The sequence below is a fragment of the Hemicordylus capensis genome, chromosome 3, assembly GCF_027244095.1.
Source record: "Hemicordylus capensis ecotype Gifberg chromosome 3, rHemCap1.1.pri, whole genome shotgun sequence".
In the NCBI taxonomy this organism is placed as follows: domain Eukaryota; kingdom Metazoa; phylum Chordata; class Lepidosauria; order Squamata; family Cordylidae; genus Hemicordylus; species Hemicordylus capensis.
The window spans coordinates 93,845,614-93,860,385 of NC_069659.1; the positions used below are offsets into that span (position 1 = coordinate 93,845,614).

Here is a 14,772-nt window from a genome sequence, read left to right on the forward strand (position 1 = left end):
TGCCAGTCATCAATACAGATGGGTATATCTGTTTAGACACTTTAGTTAACGGGTGATAGTGAAAAGCAGTCATTCAGATATGCAAACTGTTCTTGATAGAAGGCATAAATGATCACACTCAGGAGTTCAAAAGTGAGAGCCACCCCCCATAAACTGTTTTTAAAAGAAACCATTCACACAACCAGAAAAAAAGGTAAATCTTCAAAGTTGTAAGTCAGTGGTTCCAACATGTTCTTACCAGACTTGTTCTTGCATTCTATATCATAGCCTGTGATTGGACTATTTCCATCAAATCCCATCGTCCATCTGAGGGCAATGCTGCGTGCTCTCACCTCTCTGATTTCTATTTCTGGAGGATCTGGAGGTTCTGGGTAAACAGACAAACTCTGCTTTAGACAAAAGGTTATGTGAAACTACATCTTTAGTTAAGAGCTATGTGTAAGTGACAGCAAGAAGATACAAAAAAGGCTTGTCAACGGTAATATTGCTTGCCATTTCTTCCACTCCCTGAGCATTACATACATTTAGTTACCTAATTCCCATACGGAGGGAAAGCTAATATTTAATTTAAAACAAGAAACCTGATTTGTCTCAAAAGAATTCCCAGGGTAACAAGTACTCCACATGACTATTTTAAAAGAATTATTTCTTTTTTGCTGAGCAGGTTTCGGCTACACGTTATATGGGAACATCTGTATTTTACATGTAAATGAACCAAGGAAATAATATTATTATATGGGTGGGTGGGTGTGTGTGAATACCAATTAATCTAAAAGGATGTTTGAATAAAAAGGCCTAGAACCCCAGTGTGTGACTAACTTATCAAATAATGGGGCACAGGAGTGCCCCTTTAGTTAAGGTGAGTAGCCAAAAAAAAAAAAAAAAGTTCCATTAGAAGAGTTAAGGCTATCTCAATCTGGCTCAGGCTCCACAAAGCTGAGAAATTGGAACCTAAGGCTGATGCCTTAACAGACATGTCACATGATCAGTAATGAAGTTGTGCAGTGTCACAAATTTTGTTTACTTACAACTTGCCTTTGATGCACTCACATGGATACCGTGAGTGAGGCATCTTTCCTGGTGCCAGGAACTCCATCCTCCCCATTTTCAATTGGGCCTCAAAGACCAAGGGAAAGTGTGGGTGCATGGAGGGCAAGAAGTAAGCAAGCAAGCACAATTGGTGACATTGCACAACATAATTATTGACCACATGGTATGTCTGTTAGGTTCCAATTTCCCGACTTCGTGGAGTTTGAGCCAAAATGCTCTAAAACCAGGAGGTTTTTTTGACTATCTAATAATTATTCAACACCAATACAATCTTGGTGGTTAAAGAGAGAGCAGCAGAGGGAGAGACACACTACCCATTCTTTGTGTGTATAAGTGTATCGGATGGAGATTATAATTTATGTTCGACGATGAAGATAAAGTCAGTAGTAGTTTATAATGGATAGTTAATGCAGCTTAATTACTCAACCAAAATAAAATAGTGTTTCCTTGCATGTGAGCACTAGGACACCTCCATGCTGCTGGGACATATTATATATTTTCTCATGTTTGACAAATGCTTTAAATGACTGCAATTTTACCGCAGTTTTAGAACTGCAGCTTATTGAGGGGACTGGTTTAGTAAGATATTCTGTATACCTGTGGTAACAAGGAACTGACAAAACCTGTAGCCACAGAAAATTGGGGGTTGGGAGAAAGGTTGTTTATGAGTCCTGAGTGGATCTGGCATTTTGTGTGTAAGCTGCAAGGCATACAAGCATGTGAGCAAGTGTCATATGCAGAGCAAGCAGAGCCCAGTGGCTGATTTCTGCCTCGCTCAGCATTTGACAGGGCATCACCTCAGCCATTCCAGAACCTGCCGATTCCTGCCTGACGACACCTCCCCTCCTCTCCATGAAATGTGGTAGCGGGGTACCCAGCCTAAGGATATACTGACTACTGGAATTCAGAATGCAAAAATACATTGCCAGAAGCCTTTGATGGATTAAACTTGAAATATTTTGTTTCTAAATATACAACAGGCTTACTGTTTCTTCTCAAAAAAGAAAATCAAATTGCTTTTGCATTACTTCACCCTATTTAGGCTGCTGCGAGCCTCTAGCTATTGAATTGAGATGAGATGCACTGATGCCAACCATTTTTATTCACAAGTAAGTATTTCAGATTGCAGTCCTATTGATTAAGAGGAAGAGCTGATTTAAACATGGAAATAGCTCTGCAGAAGCTACCAAAAAGCACTTACCCATATGGGCATTCTAAGCAGCCAAAACAAGGTTTATGTGGCTTTTAACTCATGAGCTGGCCTGACCAACCACATGCCAGTGGTGCATGTCCTCCAGGACGGATGCTGTGCTGGTGTGAAAAGGCTGCAACTGTAAGGGCTGACGCAGAGGTCAAGAGCCCTTTAAAGGTTTCACCAGCCACGTGCAACCCCAACATGAGAAAGGGCTTTTTGCTATCCATGTCGTCACCCTCTTGGGTTAAGCTAGCCCTAAGTGGTCTCATGACAGGTAATGTATTGGTTTCAGCCTAATGCAGACTTGGATCAACTTGTGTCTGGTAAACAGGTTTGGCAAGAAGTGAAATTTGAAGTGAATGTTAGGATTCCTTCCAAGGTGAAACATCTGAGAACATTTAAGGGAAGCCAAATGAATTTCTAGAAGATAAGTGACATTTCTCAGGGGGTTTCTGCACACCCCAAGTCTATGGATTGGTGCAGATGATCATCCCTGGCACACATGATCTGGATAGTATGCTCCCAGAGAGTGTGTGTCCTGAGATCGCAGCAGGACTTCCCAATGTGCTGATGGGGTGTCTTTTAAATCATGTTCATCTCAATGGCCCCTCCACATGTACTCCAAACTTGTAAGTTCATGTAGAGGGCAAATTCAGATGAATGCCCCCCTCACAAGATTAAAGAATGCTCCAGTAGTGCAAAGGGATGTCCTGCAGTGATGACAAGGCTAGCGTGCTCTAGGCATGTTGCTATCCTGATCATGTGTTGGCAGACCATCATCCGAACTGGTCGTTAGGTACATCCCATGTTTATGTGTACATGTCTGCTTGATAATTCCAATAGGAACTGGGCAGCTGAAGTTTGAAACTCGTATGCAGTTTTAATTTCTGACAGTTAAGGCTATTTTTAATCAGGGACTAGAACCCCCCAACAGATTTCTGAGCATGACATACACTTACTGTACTACAATAGCTGTGTTTTTTTCCTTATGTTGTCCTCTTCCTACCTTGCACAGTGAGCTGAATTATTCCACGGTCCTCCCCATATGAATTGATGGCATGGCAGGAGAAGAAACCAGAGTCTTCTCTCACCGTTGGCAAAATCTACATCGGAAATGGGAAAAAAGGAAAATATTTTCAATAGGAAACACTGAAAGGAAATCCATCTTTTAAAGAGACTTTGAATGCAACAAGCCTTGTAGATAATTTGTATGTGTAGTAAACCACATTACATGGACTTAACACATAGCAATGTCATACACATGTGGTCCCAAGTCAATTGTACCAAAGCACAACAGTCATGGTTGAAGACTCATATTCTATTTATGTATTTCTCATATACTCAAAGTGAGTGCCACATGGTTCCCAGGAAAATTCCCATCCACACAATTTATAAGGGCCAGGCCTGCTCATCTGCCACAGCAGAAGTTCAGACTTTTTCAGACTGATTTTTCTGATCAGGCCGTCTGGTGGGGAGGGACAATGGGGAGAACTACCCTGGGCCTCACACATGCAAGGAGTCACATCAACATTGGCAAAGGGTATCATCCAAATGAGGTGGGGGGGAGGAAGGGGGCTGCCAATGAATATTCAATCTCTGGCCCTCTCAAAGGTCCTGGTTCAGATATATTTTGAAACATTCCAGGACTGTATGAATACATTCTGTTTCAAAATTCAAGATGAATTCAAGACATGTTTTAAAAGTGGCGTTTCTCTTATAATTAGCAGGGGGAGAGCAATTGTTGTTGTTGTTGTTGTTTGTTGTTGTTTACATAGTCAGACAGGTGTTATTGACTGGTTTGTTTTATCCAGACATCGAGTCCTTCCCAAGGACCTGGGATGGCTGAATTTTATCATCAATACGTTGCTGTTATTATTATACATATCGTCGCAAAATATAGGCTGTTCCCAGTAATGTTGCTTTTTGTAATTGGCTGATGGTGATTTCTGTGGCCCCTATGGTGTTGAGGTGCTCTTCAAGGTCTTTTGGAACTGCACCCAGGGCGTCAATGACCACTGGGATTATTTTGGTCTTCTTCTGCCACAGCCTTTCAATTTCAATTTGTAGATCTTTGTATTTGGTTATTTTTTCTATTTCTTTTTCTTCTGTTCTGCTATCCCTGGTATTGCTATGTCGATTATTTTGACTTGTTTTTCTTTCTTCTCGACTACATTTATATCTGGTGTATTGTGTGGCAGATGTTTGTCTGTTTGTACGGAAGTCCCATAACATTTTTGCATCTTCATTTTCTACCACTTTTTCAATTTTATGGTCCCAGCAGTTTTTGGCTACAGGTAGCTTGTATTTTTTGCAGATGTTCCAGTGTATCATCCCTGCTACTTTGTCATGCCTTTGTTTGTAGTCAGTCTGTGCAATCTTTTTACAACAGCTGATTAGGTGGTCCACAGTTTCATCTGCTTCTTTACAAAGGCGGCACTTGCTGTTTGTGGTGGATTTTTCGACTTTTGCTCTTATTGCATTTGTTCTTAGTGCCTGTTCTTGTGCAGCCAGTATTAAACCATCTGTTTCTTTCTTCAAGTTGCCATTCTTAAGCCATTGCCAGGTCTTGGTGATGTCTGATTTTCCACTTATATTGTGCAAATATTGACCATGCAGGGGCTTATTTCTCCATTTTTCTTCTCGGTTCTTGACTTGTTCTTTCTTGTAGGCCTGCGTTGTTTCATTGGTGTTGAATAGTTTCGCATTATTGACCATTTGAAGTGCATCTTCTTCACTGTCCTTGATATATTCTTCAAGGCGTCTTTTCTCCTCCTCTACAGTTTGATGGACTTGCAGCATTCCTCTTCCACCTGAGCTGCGAGGGAGGTATAGCTATTCTACATCACTGCAGGGTTGCAGAGCATGATTGATGGACATTATTTTCCTGGTCTTACGATCTAGCGTCTTGAGCTCTGTCTGGGTCCAGTCTATTATTCCTGCAGTGTATCTGATAACAGGTATAGCCCAGGTGTTTATGGCGTGTATGGTGTTCCCCCCATTGAGTTTGGACTTGAGGATTTTTCTAACTCTCTTGATGTATTCACTTCCAATTTTTCTTTTAACTTCAGTGTGTGCAATGTTATCAGCCTGGAGAATGCCCAAGTATTTGTAAGGTTCTTTCTCTTCCAGGTTCTTGATATTGCTTCCACTGGGCAGTTATATTCCTTCTGTTTTTCTTATTTTCCCTCTGATCATTATTAATACAGCACACTTGTCTAGTCCAAACTCCATTGCTATATCGCTACTGAATATACGGACAGTTTTTAGCAGTGATTCGATTTCTGACTGGGACTTTCCATACAACTTCAGGTCGTCCATGTACAGCAGATGGTTGATTTTTTAGATGTTTGGTATCCGAGGCCTGTTCTGTTTAGTATTTGTGAAAGTGGAGTGATGGCGATTACAAACAACAGAGGGGATAGTGAGTCCCCTTGGAAAATGCCTCTTCTAATGCTAACCTGTCCAAGTGTCTCACCATTGATTGTTAACTGCGTACTCCACATGTTCATTGCTTTTTTAAATAAATATCTGAATGTTTTTGCTGACACCAGTTGTTTCTAAACATTTTAGTATCCATGTGTGAGGCAATGAGTCGAAGACTTTCTTGTAGTTAATCCATGCAACACTTAGATTGGTGTTGCTAGTACTCTTGCAATTTTCTTCTCTTCTCTTGCAATTTTCTAAAATCATTTTGTCAATCAGCAGCTGCTCTTTTGTGCCTCTGGTGTTTGGGTAATTTCCTTTCTGTTCAACTGGAAGCTGCTTAATAATTAATAAGTGTTGCATTACTTCATCTGCTATTATTCCAGTTAATAATTTCAATATGGTTGCAAGGCAGGTTATCTGTCTATAATTACTTGGAACTGCACCTTTTGCTGGGTCTTTCATTATAAGATGAGTTTTCCCAGTTGTTAGCCATTGTTCAATATCACCTCCTTGCAAAACGTGATTGAACTGTTTTGATAGTTGTTTATGAAGGCTTGTTAGGTGTTTAAGCCAAAAGCCATGCAGTTCATCATTGCCTGGTGCAGTCCAATTTTTAATTTTCTTTTCTCTTTCACTTATTAATTCTGGTGTTATTATTAGATCTTGCATTTGTTGGTTACATTTTTTTACCTCTTTTACCCAGCCTGCTTTTTTATTTTAATCTATTGGACTGTCCCATAATTTCCCCTAGAATTGCACTGTTTCTTCTTTATTTGGTGTTTCTATGTTTCTTGCAGTTTCTCCTTCTATGCTTTGGTAGAAACGACTCTGATTCAACTGGAATTGGAGATTCTGCCTGTGTTGTGTGAGTCTGGCTTCGTACCTGCTAATCTTCTTTGACACAGCTGTTATTTGCTGCTTTATTATTTCCAGGTCTTCTCTAATTTTCCTTGAATCTAGGTGGTATTTTTGGATCAGATACTGTTTGGTGTTTTCATTCTTCAGCTTCTTGTCTTTCATATCTTTCAATTTACTAGCATCTGATCTAAGCCTGGAGATTTTATTTTCTAATCTAATCTTCCATTTTGGTGATGTACTACTTTCTTTTTTTACAGGTCCACTCATCTTATATCTGAGCTATTGTGCTGTTATTGTTGCTGCACTGTACATTAGTTGCTTTGTTTCTTGCAAATTATTGGTTGTTATTTCTGCAAGTGCAGCATTGACATCTTTTAATGCCTGAGTGAGTTGTTTATTGGCAACTGTTTTTAGAGCTGGAAGTCGAACCCTGGTGGTTGTTTGGTTCATGTGCTCAGTTATTTTTTGCTTTAGTTCTTGTTGCTTTTCTGTTAAACAGCATTCGGGTTTTTGAGGTGAAGGCAAAGGGGAGGTTGCCTGGTTTTGATTTTGAAACATTTCAGTAACAGTGGCATCCTCGATTTCCAACACCTCCTCCACCTGCACCTGAGCAACTTCTTCAATTGGTGGTAATTCTTCTTCCATATCTTGAGCCTGTGTTGCTCTTTGCAGTTCTTCCAGCTCAACTCCTGTGAATACTTTATTTTTTATTATGTATCTTCTCTGGTCTGCTAGCCTTTGTTCTGTTATTTCTGTATCTGGATTCTTCTCATTCCAAATTTGGTACATTCTTTTTAAATAAGATCTTCTAGTTGGACTAGACTCGTCATAGCAGATCATTATTTCCTTGGCATTTTTTGTATATTTTTTCTGGTTAACCGACGTTTCTTCCAGTTATCCTGCAGTCTCCAGCCCTGGTTGCTCAGTTAAAGATCCTGAGTCCTGTAGCCCACTTGCCACCAGATGTCGAGGGACTCCAGCACCTGGCAAAGTCCTTGTTGACCCAGGTGACAGCCGATCTGGTATAGATTTATTAAAGCTACATCTCACCACATTGTTGATGGGAGAGGCACTCTTCATCTGGCTCCTCTGGCGTGACCTGCCCAGTATGGTTGGACCTCTGGCATAGCTCTCACCTTCCTCAGAGCACGCAAGCCCCACAACCACGCCAAGGTAGTGCCTCACTGGGGGGCTACATCTACTTCTTCTACTACTACTATTTCTACTACTACTACTACTTCTACTACTGCAATTATTATTATTTATTTACATAGTCAGACAGGTGTTATTGACTGGTTTGTTTTATCCAGACATCGAGTCCTTCCCAAGGACCTGGGATGGCTGAATTATATTATCAATGTTGTTGCTGTTATTATAGATATTGTCACAGAATATAGGCTGTTCCCAGTAAAGTTGCTTTTTGTAATTGGCTGATGGTGATTTCTGTGGCCCCTATGGTGTTGAGGTTGTTGTTGTTGTTATTATTATTATTATTATTAATTCAATTTCTAAAGCGCCCTTCCAAAAATAGCTCAGGGCGGTTTACACAGAGAAACAACAAATAAATAAGATGGATCCCTGTCCCCAAATGGCTCACAATCTAAAAGGAAACATCAGATAGACACCAGCAACAGTCACTGGAGGTACTGTGCTGGCAGCGGATAGGGCCCGTTACTCTCCCGCTGCCACGTTAAAAGCTGCTTCTTTGCCCAGTTAGCAAAGTCAATTCTGTCCAGTGGCTGTCGCTGGTGTCTAGCTTGTGTTTCATATTAGATTGAGAGCCCTTTTGGGACAGGGAACCAACTTATTTATATATTATTGTTTTTCCGATGTAAATTGCTTTGATAACTTTTTGTTGAAAAGCGATCTATAAATATTCGTATTATTATTATTATTATTATTATTATTATTATTTTACATTTTATATCCCACTCTTCCTCCAAGGAGCCTAGAGAGGTGTACTACATACTTAAGTTTCTCCTCATAACACCCTGTGATGTAGGTTAGGCTGAGAGAGAAGTGACTGGCCCAGAGTCACCCAGCTAGTATCATGGCTGAATGGGGATTTGAATTCAGGTCTCCCTGGTCCTAGTCCAGCACTCTAACCACTAACCACGCTGGCTCCTTAGTAGTAGTTGTAGTAGTAGTAGATGATCTAGGATCACAGAATCATAGGAAGTGGCCATATACTAAGTCGGAGCATTGGTCCATCTAGCTCAGTGTTGTCTACACCGACTGGCAACAGCTTCTTCAAGGTTGCAGGCAGGAATCTCTCTCAGCCCTATCTTGGATATGCCAGGGAGGGAACTTGGAATCTCAGATACTCTTCCAAGAGTGGCCCCATCTCCTAATGGTTAGGGTTACAGTGCTCACACATGTAGTCTTCCATTCATATGCAACCAGGGCAGACTCGGTTTAGCAAAGTGGAGAAGTCATGTATAATACATGAGGACTAGGGTCCTATTTGAGCCTTCTCCTCCATACTGGTGTGATGGCCTGGAAGCAGGGCCAACAGAAACAATCCTGCTCTCCCTCCATGTGTTCCATATGCACATGAAGAAGAAGGTCTAAAGAAAATCTTCCATAGACATTTTAATTAAATGAGGTCATCCATCCATCTTTACGCCAATCCAATTATTGTGAGAAAAATAAGGCTGACAACAAATTCTGAATATGATATAACTCATGGGTCCTGATGGTTGACATTCAGAGCTGCAATCTGTAGATGCTACTATGTACTCAACTCAGTGTTACCTTTAGGACATATTTCTGGAAGGTAATGAGCACTTACAGAGGTAGGGGAGAGCAACAAAAAATCTCTCTCCCTGCACACATGCTCTGCTGCTCAAGAAGACTCCAACTGAATTAAGAGCAGCCTCTCTGTGCAGGGGACACAACTCCTAACATGTGTGTATCTCCATATTGATGCTCTGGATGTCAGTCAATAACTCTGTGAATTTTACAGCACTCTTCAGGATGCAGTAATGACATGTTATTAAATCATTCTCTCCAATACACACACACCATTAGCATTAATACTTACTGCATCTCCAAAAATATTATCTGTTGATTCTGATCCTATTCTCTGCAGTTTTTGTTGGGTAAGATGATGATGATGATGATGATGATTAAAAATTTTATACCACCCTTCCAAAAGGCTCAGGGTGGATTACATTAAAAATACCATTAAAATCAGTTAATAATTAAAAGAAAAATTATAAAAGCATAAAACAATGATTAACAATTTAAAACATCGTAAAACAGCAATTAAATAATCAGAACAATTTAAAAACAAGTTTTAAAAAGCTGAGAAAGCCTGGTTGAAGAGATGTGTTTTCAGAAGTTTTTTAAAAACTGCCAGAGTTGGGTAGGATCGTATCCCAGCAGGGAGCGCATTCCACAATCTCGGGGCAGCAGCCCCGAAGGCCTGTCTCTGTGTAGCCACCAAACGAGTTGGTGGCAACTGGAGACGGACCTCCTCAAGTGACCTCAATGGTGGGTGGTGGGGCTCATAGTGACGCTCACCCAATGGTGGTGGGGCTCATAGTGAAGAAGACGCTTTCTTAAATACCCAGGGCCTAAGCCGTTTAGGGCTTTATAAGTTATAACTAGCACTTTGTATTTTGCCCGGAAACCTATTGGCAGCCAGTGTAGCTCCATCAGCAAAGGAGTAATGTGGTCTCTCCGAGATGACCCAGAGACAAACCTGACTGCCACATTCTGAACCAACTGAAGTTTCCAGACTACGTACAAAGGCCATTAAGATACCATTAATATAAGACTTCATAATGACTGACTGGCCCCTGTGTCAGTCACAAAGCTACGCCCCCTTCTACTTGGATCAGTTTTTCAATAGTTATAAGATGTGTTTGGAAAAGTAAATAGCCAAACATACATTTGATAAACACAAAAGGTACTATGGAGAGGAAAGAAGCAGAATGTTCCACCTGAAGCATGTAAGGAGAGGCAAAGAGAAAAAAGCAGGGTCAGGGAGGGGCGCCTTGGAGGAAAGGACAGGGAGGGGTGCCTTGGAGGTGGAGTAGCACTGTATGTTAAAGAAGGCATAGAATCTAACAAGCTAGAAAACCTGGGTGGACTGGAGTCCTCCACAGAAACCCTGTGGGTGACAATACAAGGCCTGAAAGGGAGCATGCTACTGGGGACATGCTATCGCCTTCCTGATCAAAACACTGACAGTGACTGGGAGTTGGAGCAGGAAATCAGGGAGGCATCAAGGAGAGGCAGGGCTGTAATCATGGGTGACTTCAATTATCCACACATAGACTGAGTAAATTCACAGTCAGGTCAGGACAAAGAGGTCAGACTTCTAGATATGCTAAATGACTGTGCCCTAGAACAGTTAGTCTTGGAACCGACCAGAGAGAAGGCAACCTTGGACTTAATTCTGAGTAGCTCCCAGGACTTGGTGCATGATGTCAATGTCATCGACCCTTTAGGGAACAGTGACCATAGTGCCATCAAATTCAGCATACATGTGGGGAGAGAGTCACCAAGGAAGTCTAACACAGACATTTTGAATTTCAGAGGAGGAAACTTCTCGAAAATGAGGAGTATGGTGAAAAAGAAGCTGAAAGGGAAAATCAGGAGATTCACTTCACTCCAGAGTGCATGGAGTTTACTCAAAACTACAGTACTAGAAGACCAGTTAGACTGTATACCCAAAAAGTGAAAAGGTACCACGAAGTCCAGGAAGATGCCAGCATTGCTAACGGGTACTGTCAAGGAAGCCATAAAAGGGAAGAAGACTTCCTTCCGAAATTGGAAGGCCTGTCCAAATGAAGAGAACAGAAAGGAACACAAACTCTGGCCAAAGAAATGCAAGGTGACAATAAGGCAGGCAAAAAGAGAGTTTAAGGAACATTTAGCTAAAAGCATCAAGGGGAATAATAAAAACATCTTCAAATACACCAGAAGCAGGAAACCTGCCAGGGAGGCAGTTGGACCATTAGACAATGAGGGAGTGAAAGGGATTATTAAGGAAGATAATGAGGTTGCAGAGAAGCTAAATGAGTTCTTTGAGTCCGTCTTCTCGGCAAAGGATACTGAAACAGGCTTTTCGGGGATGGCGGCTAAAGAACTGAGCCAGATAAAAGTGACGAGAGATGATGTTCTAAACTGCCTGGAAAAACTGAAAGCTAACAAATCACCAGGGCCTGATGGCATCCATCCAAGAGTCCTCAAAGAACTCAAATATGAAATTGTTGACCTCCTTGCTAAAATATATAACTTATCCCTGCAATCAGGTTCTGTACCAGAGGACTGGAGAGTAGGAAATGTAACACCGATTTTCAAGAAGGGATCCAGGGGTGATCCGGGAAATTACAGGCCAGTTAGCTTAACATCCATTCAAGGCAAATTGATGGAAAGCATCCTCAAGGATAAAATTGTAAAGCACATAGAAGAACAGGCCCTGCTGGGAGTGAATCAGCATGGGTTCCGCAAAGGTGAATCTTGCCTCACCAACCTTTTGGAGTTCTTTGAGAGTGTCAACAAGTGTGTGGATCAAGGTGATCCAGTTGACATAGTATACCTGGACTTCCAAAAAGCTTTTGACAAAGTTCCTCATCAACGACTCCTGAGGAAACTTAGTAGTCATGGGATAAGGGGACAAGTATATGTGTGGATTGCTAACTGGTTGAAAGACAGGAACCAGAGGGTAGGTATTAATGGAGAGTTTTCACAATGGAGGGAAGTAAGAAGTGGGGTCCCCCAGGGCTCTGTACTGGGACCAGTGCTTTTTAATTTATTCATAAATGATCTAGAAGCAGGGGTAAGCAGCGAGGTGGCCAAATTTGCAGATGATACCAAACTCTTTCAGGTAGTGAAATCCATAAATGATTGTGAAGAACTCCAAAAGGATCTCGCCAAACTGGGTGAGCGGGCGACAAAGTGGCAAATGCAGTTCAATGTTGGCAAGTGTAAAGGGATGCACATTGGGACGAAGAACCCCAACCAAGTATACCATGATAGGATCTGAGCTGTCGGTGACTGACCAGGAGAGGGATCTTGAGAACCTGGTGGACAGCTCGTTGAAAGTGTCGACTCAATGTGCGGCAGCTTTAAAAAGGCCAATTCCATGCTAGGGATTATTAGGAAGGAGTTTGAAAATAAAACTGCTAATATTATAATGCCCTTATACAAAATGAGGGTGTGGCCACACCTGGAGTACTGTGTTCAATTCTGGTCACCACTTCTAAAAAAGGACATTGTAGAACTGGAAAAGGTGCAGAAGAGGGCAGCCAAGATGATTTGGGGTCTAGAGCACCTTTCTTATGAGGCTAGGCTACAAAAGCTGGGGCTAATTAGTTTAGAAAAAAAATGACTGCGGGGAGACATGATAGAGGTCTATAAAATCATGCATGGTGTGGAGAAAGTGGATAGAGAGAAATTCTTCTCCCTCTCACATAACACTAGAACCAGGGGTCATCCCATGAAATTGATTGCCAGGAAATCTAGGACCAGCAAACGGAAGTACTGTTTCACACAACGCATAATCAACTTGTGGAATTCTCTGCAACAAGATGTGGTGGCAGCCAACAACATGGATGGCTTTATTATTATTGTTATTATTATTATGTTTACATTTATATCCCGCTCTTCCTCCAAGGAGCCCAGAGCGGTGTACTACATACTTGAGTTTCTCTTTCACAACAACCCTGTGAAGTGGGTTAGGCTGAGAGAGAAGTGACTGGCCCAGAGTCTCCCAGCTAGTTTCATGGCTGAATGGGGATTTGAACTCGAGTCTCCCCGGTCCTAGTCCAGCACTCTAACCACTACACCACACTGGCTCTCCTGGCTTTAAGAGGGGTTTGGATAACTTCATGGAGGAGAGGTCTATTGACGGCTACTAGTCGGAGGGCTGTCAGCCACCTCCAGCCTCGGGGGTGGGGTGCCTCTGGGTACCAGTTGCAGGGGAGTAACAGCAGGAGAGAGGGCATGCCCTCAACTCCTGCCTGTGGCTTCCAGCGGCATCTGGTGGGCCACTGTGCGAAACGGGATGCTGGACTAGATGGGCCTTGGGCCTGATCCAGCAGGGCTGTTCTTATGTTCTTAAGCAACCTTTCTTCGACCCCCACAACAGAAAAACTCATATCTGCTCCTCTTTACACACTCATAGGTATGTAGCCTTAGTTGATTAGTTCCAAGGTGCTTTATCTAAGAGCAGAATTTGTGACACTGGTTCAATATTCACATTTTCCCACTCCCAATAATTCTGATTTTTCTCAATCTGAGATTATACCCTACACCCTTAATTTTGGAAAAGTCTTTTCTAAAGATCTAACAGGATCAGTTATTGACAAAGCAATGCCATCTGCATATATCAGCATAAAGATCCCACTAAATAAAAGATTGTTCTCCTGCATCACTTTACAATGTGCCTTTTATTCTCATTTCAACTCATTTTAATAAACATTTCATTTATTTATCAATCTGGCTTTAACTTGCATATTGGCTAATATCCAGATGTCTGCCTGAATACTGCACACAATTATCTAACTATTCTATAGATGGTCAAAAGTGAGGCCAAGAGGGATATTATTCACTGATAAATTGTGCCTTTCATAACAGAAGTACAAAAAGCCCCAACTTCATGTATAAGCTGATGGGGTCTGAGCTGTCAGTGACTGACCAGGAGAGGGATCTGGGGTTGTGGTGGACAGCTCGTTGAAAATGTCAACTCAATGTGTGGCAGGTGTGACAAAGGCCAGTTCCATGCTAGGGATCATTAGGAAGGGGAACGAAAATAAAACTGCTGTTATCATAATGCCCTTATACAAAACTATGGTGTGGCCACACTTGGAGTACTGCATATAATTCTGGTTACAACAACCAGAGAAAAACATTGTAGAACTGGAAAAGGTTGAGAAGAGAGCAACCAAGATGATCGGGGCCTAGAGCACCTTTCTTATGATGCAAGGCTACAGCACCTGGGGCTTTTTAGTTTAGAAAAAAGACAATTGCGGGGAGACATGATAGAGGTCTATAAAATCATGCATGGTGTGGAGAGGGGGGATAGAGAGGGATTTTCATGCCTCTCACATAACACTAGAACCAGGGGTCATCCCATGAAATTGATTGTCAGGAAATTTAGGACCAATAAACAGAAGCACCTTTTCACACAACACATAATAAACTTGTGGAATTCTCTGCCACAAGATGTGGTGGCAGTCAACAACCTGGATGGCTTTAAGAAGGGTTTGGATAACTTCATGGAGGAGAGG

The 14,772-nt window shown here is 41.7% G+C and overlaps 1 protein-coding gene across 5 annotated transcripts in view; it reads right to left on the reverse strand.

The window, feature by feature from the left end:
* Positions 1-14,772, reverse strand: part of DSCAM (DS cell adhesion molecule) — a 579,300-nt gene that overhangs the window by 171,445 nt on the left and 393,083 nt on the right. For all 5 annotated transcript variants that reach the window (XM_053310684.1, XM_053310683.1, XM_053310686.1 and 2 more), the window contains 2 exons: positions 3,252-3,348; positions 239-367 (listed from right to left, as the gene is read on the reverse strand). In XM_053310684.1, the coding sequence (XP_053166659.1) occupies positions 239-367; positions 3,252-3,348 (226 nt within the window). The remainder of the gene's footprint in view (positions 1-238; positions 368-3,251; positions 3,349-14,772) is intronic.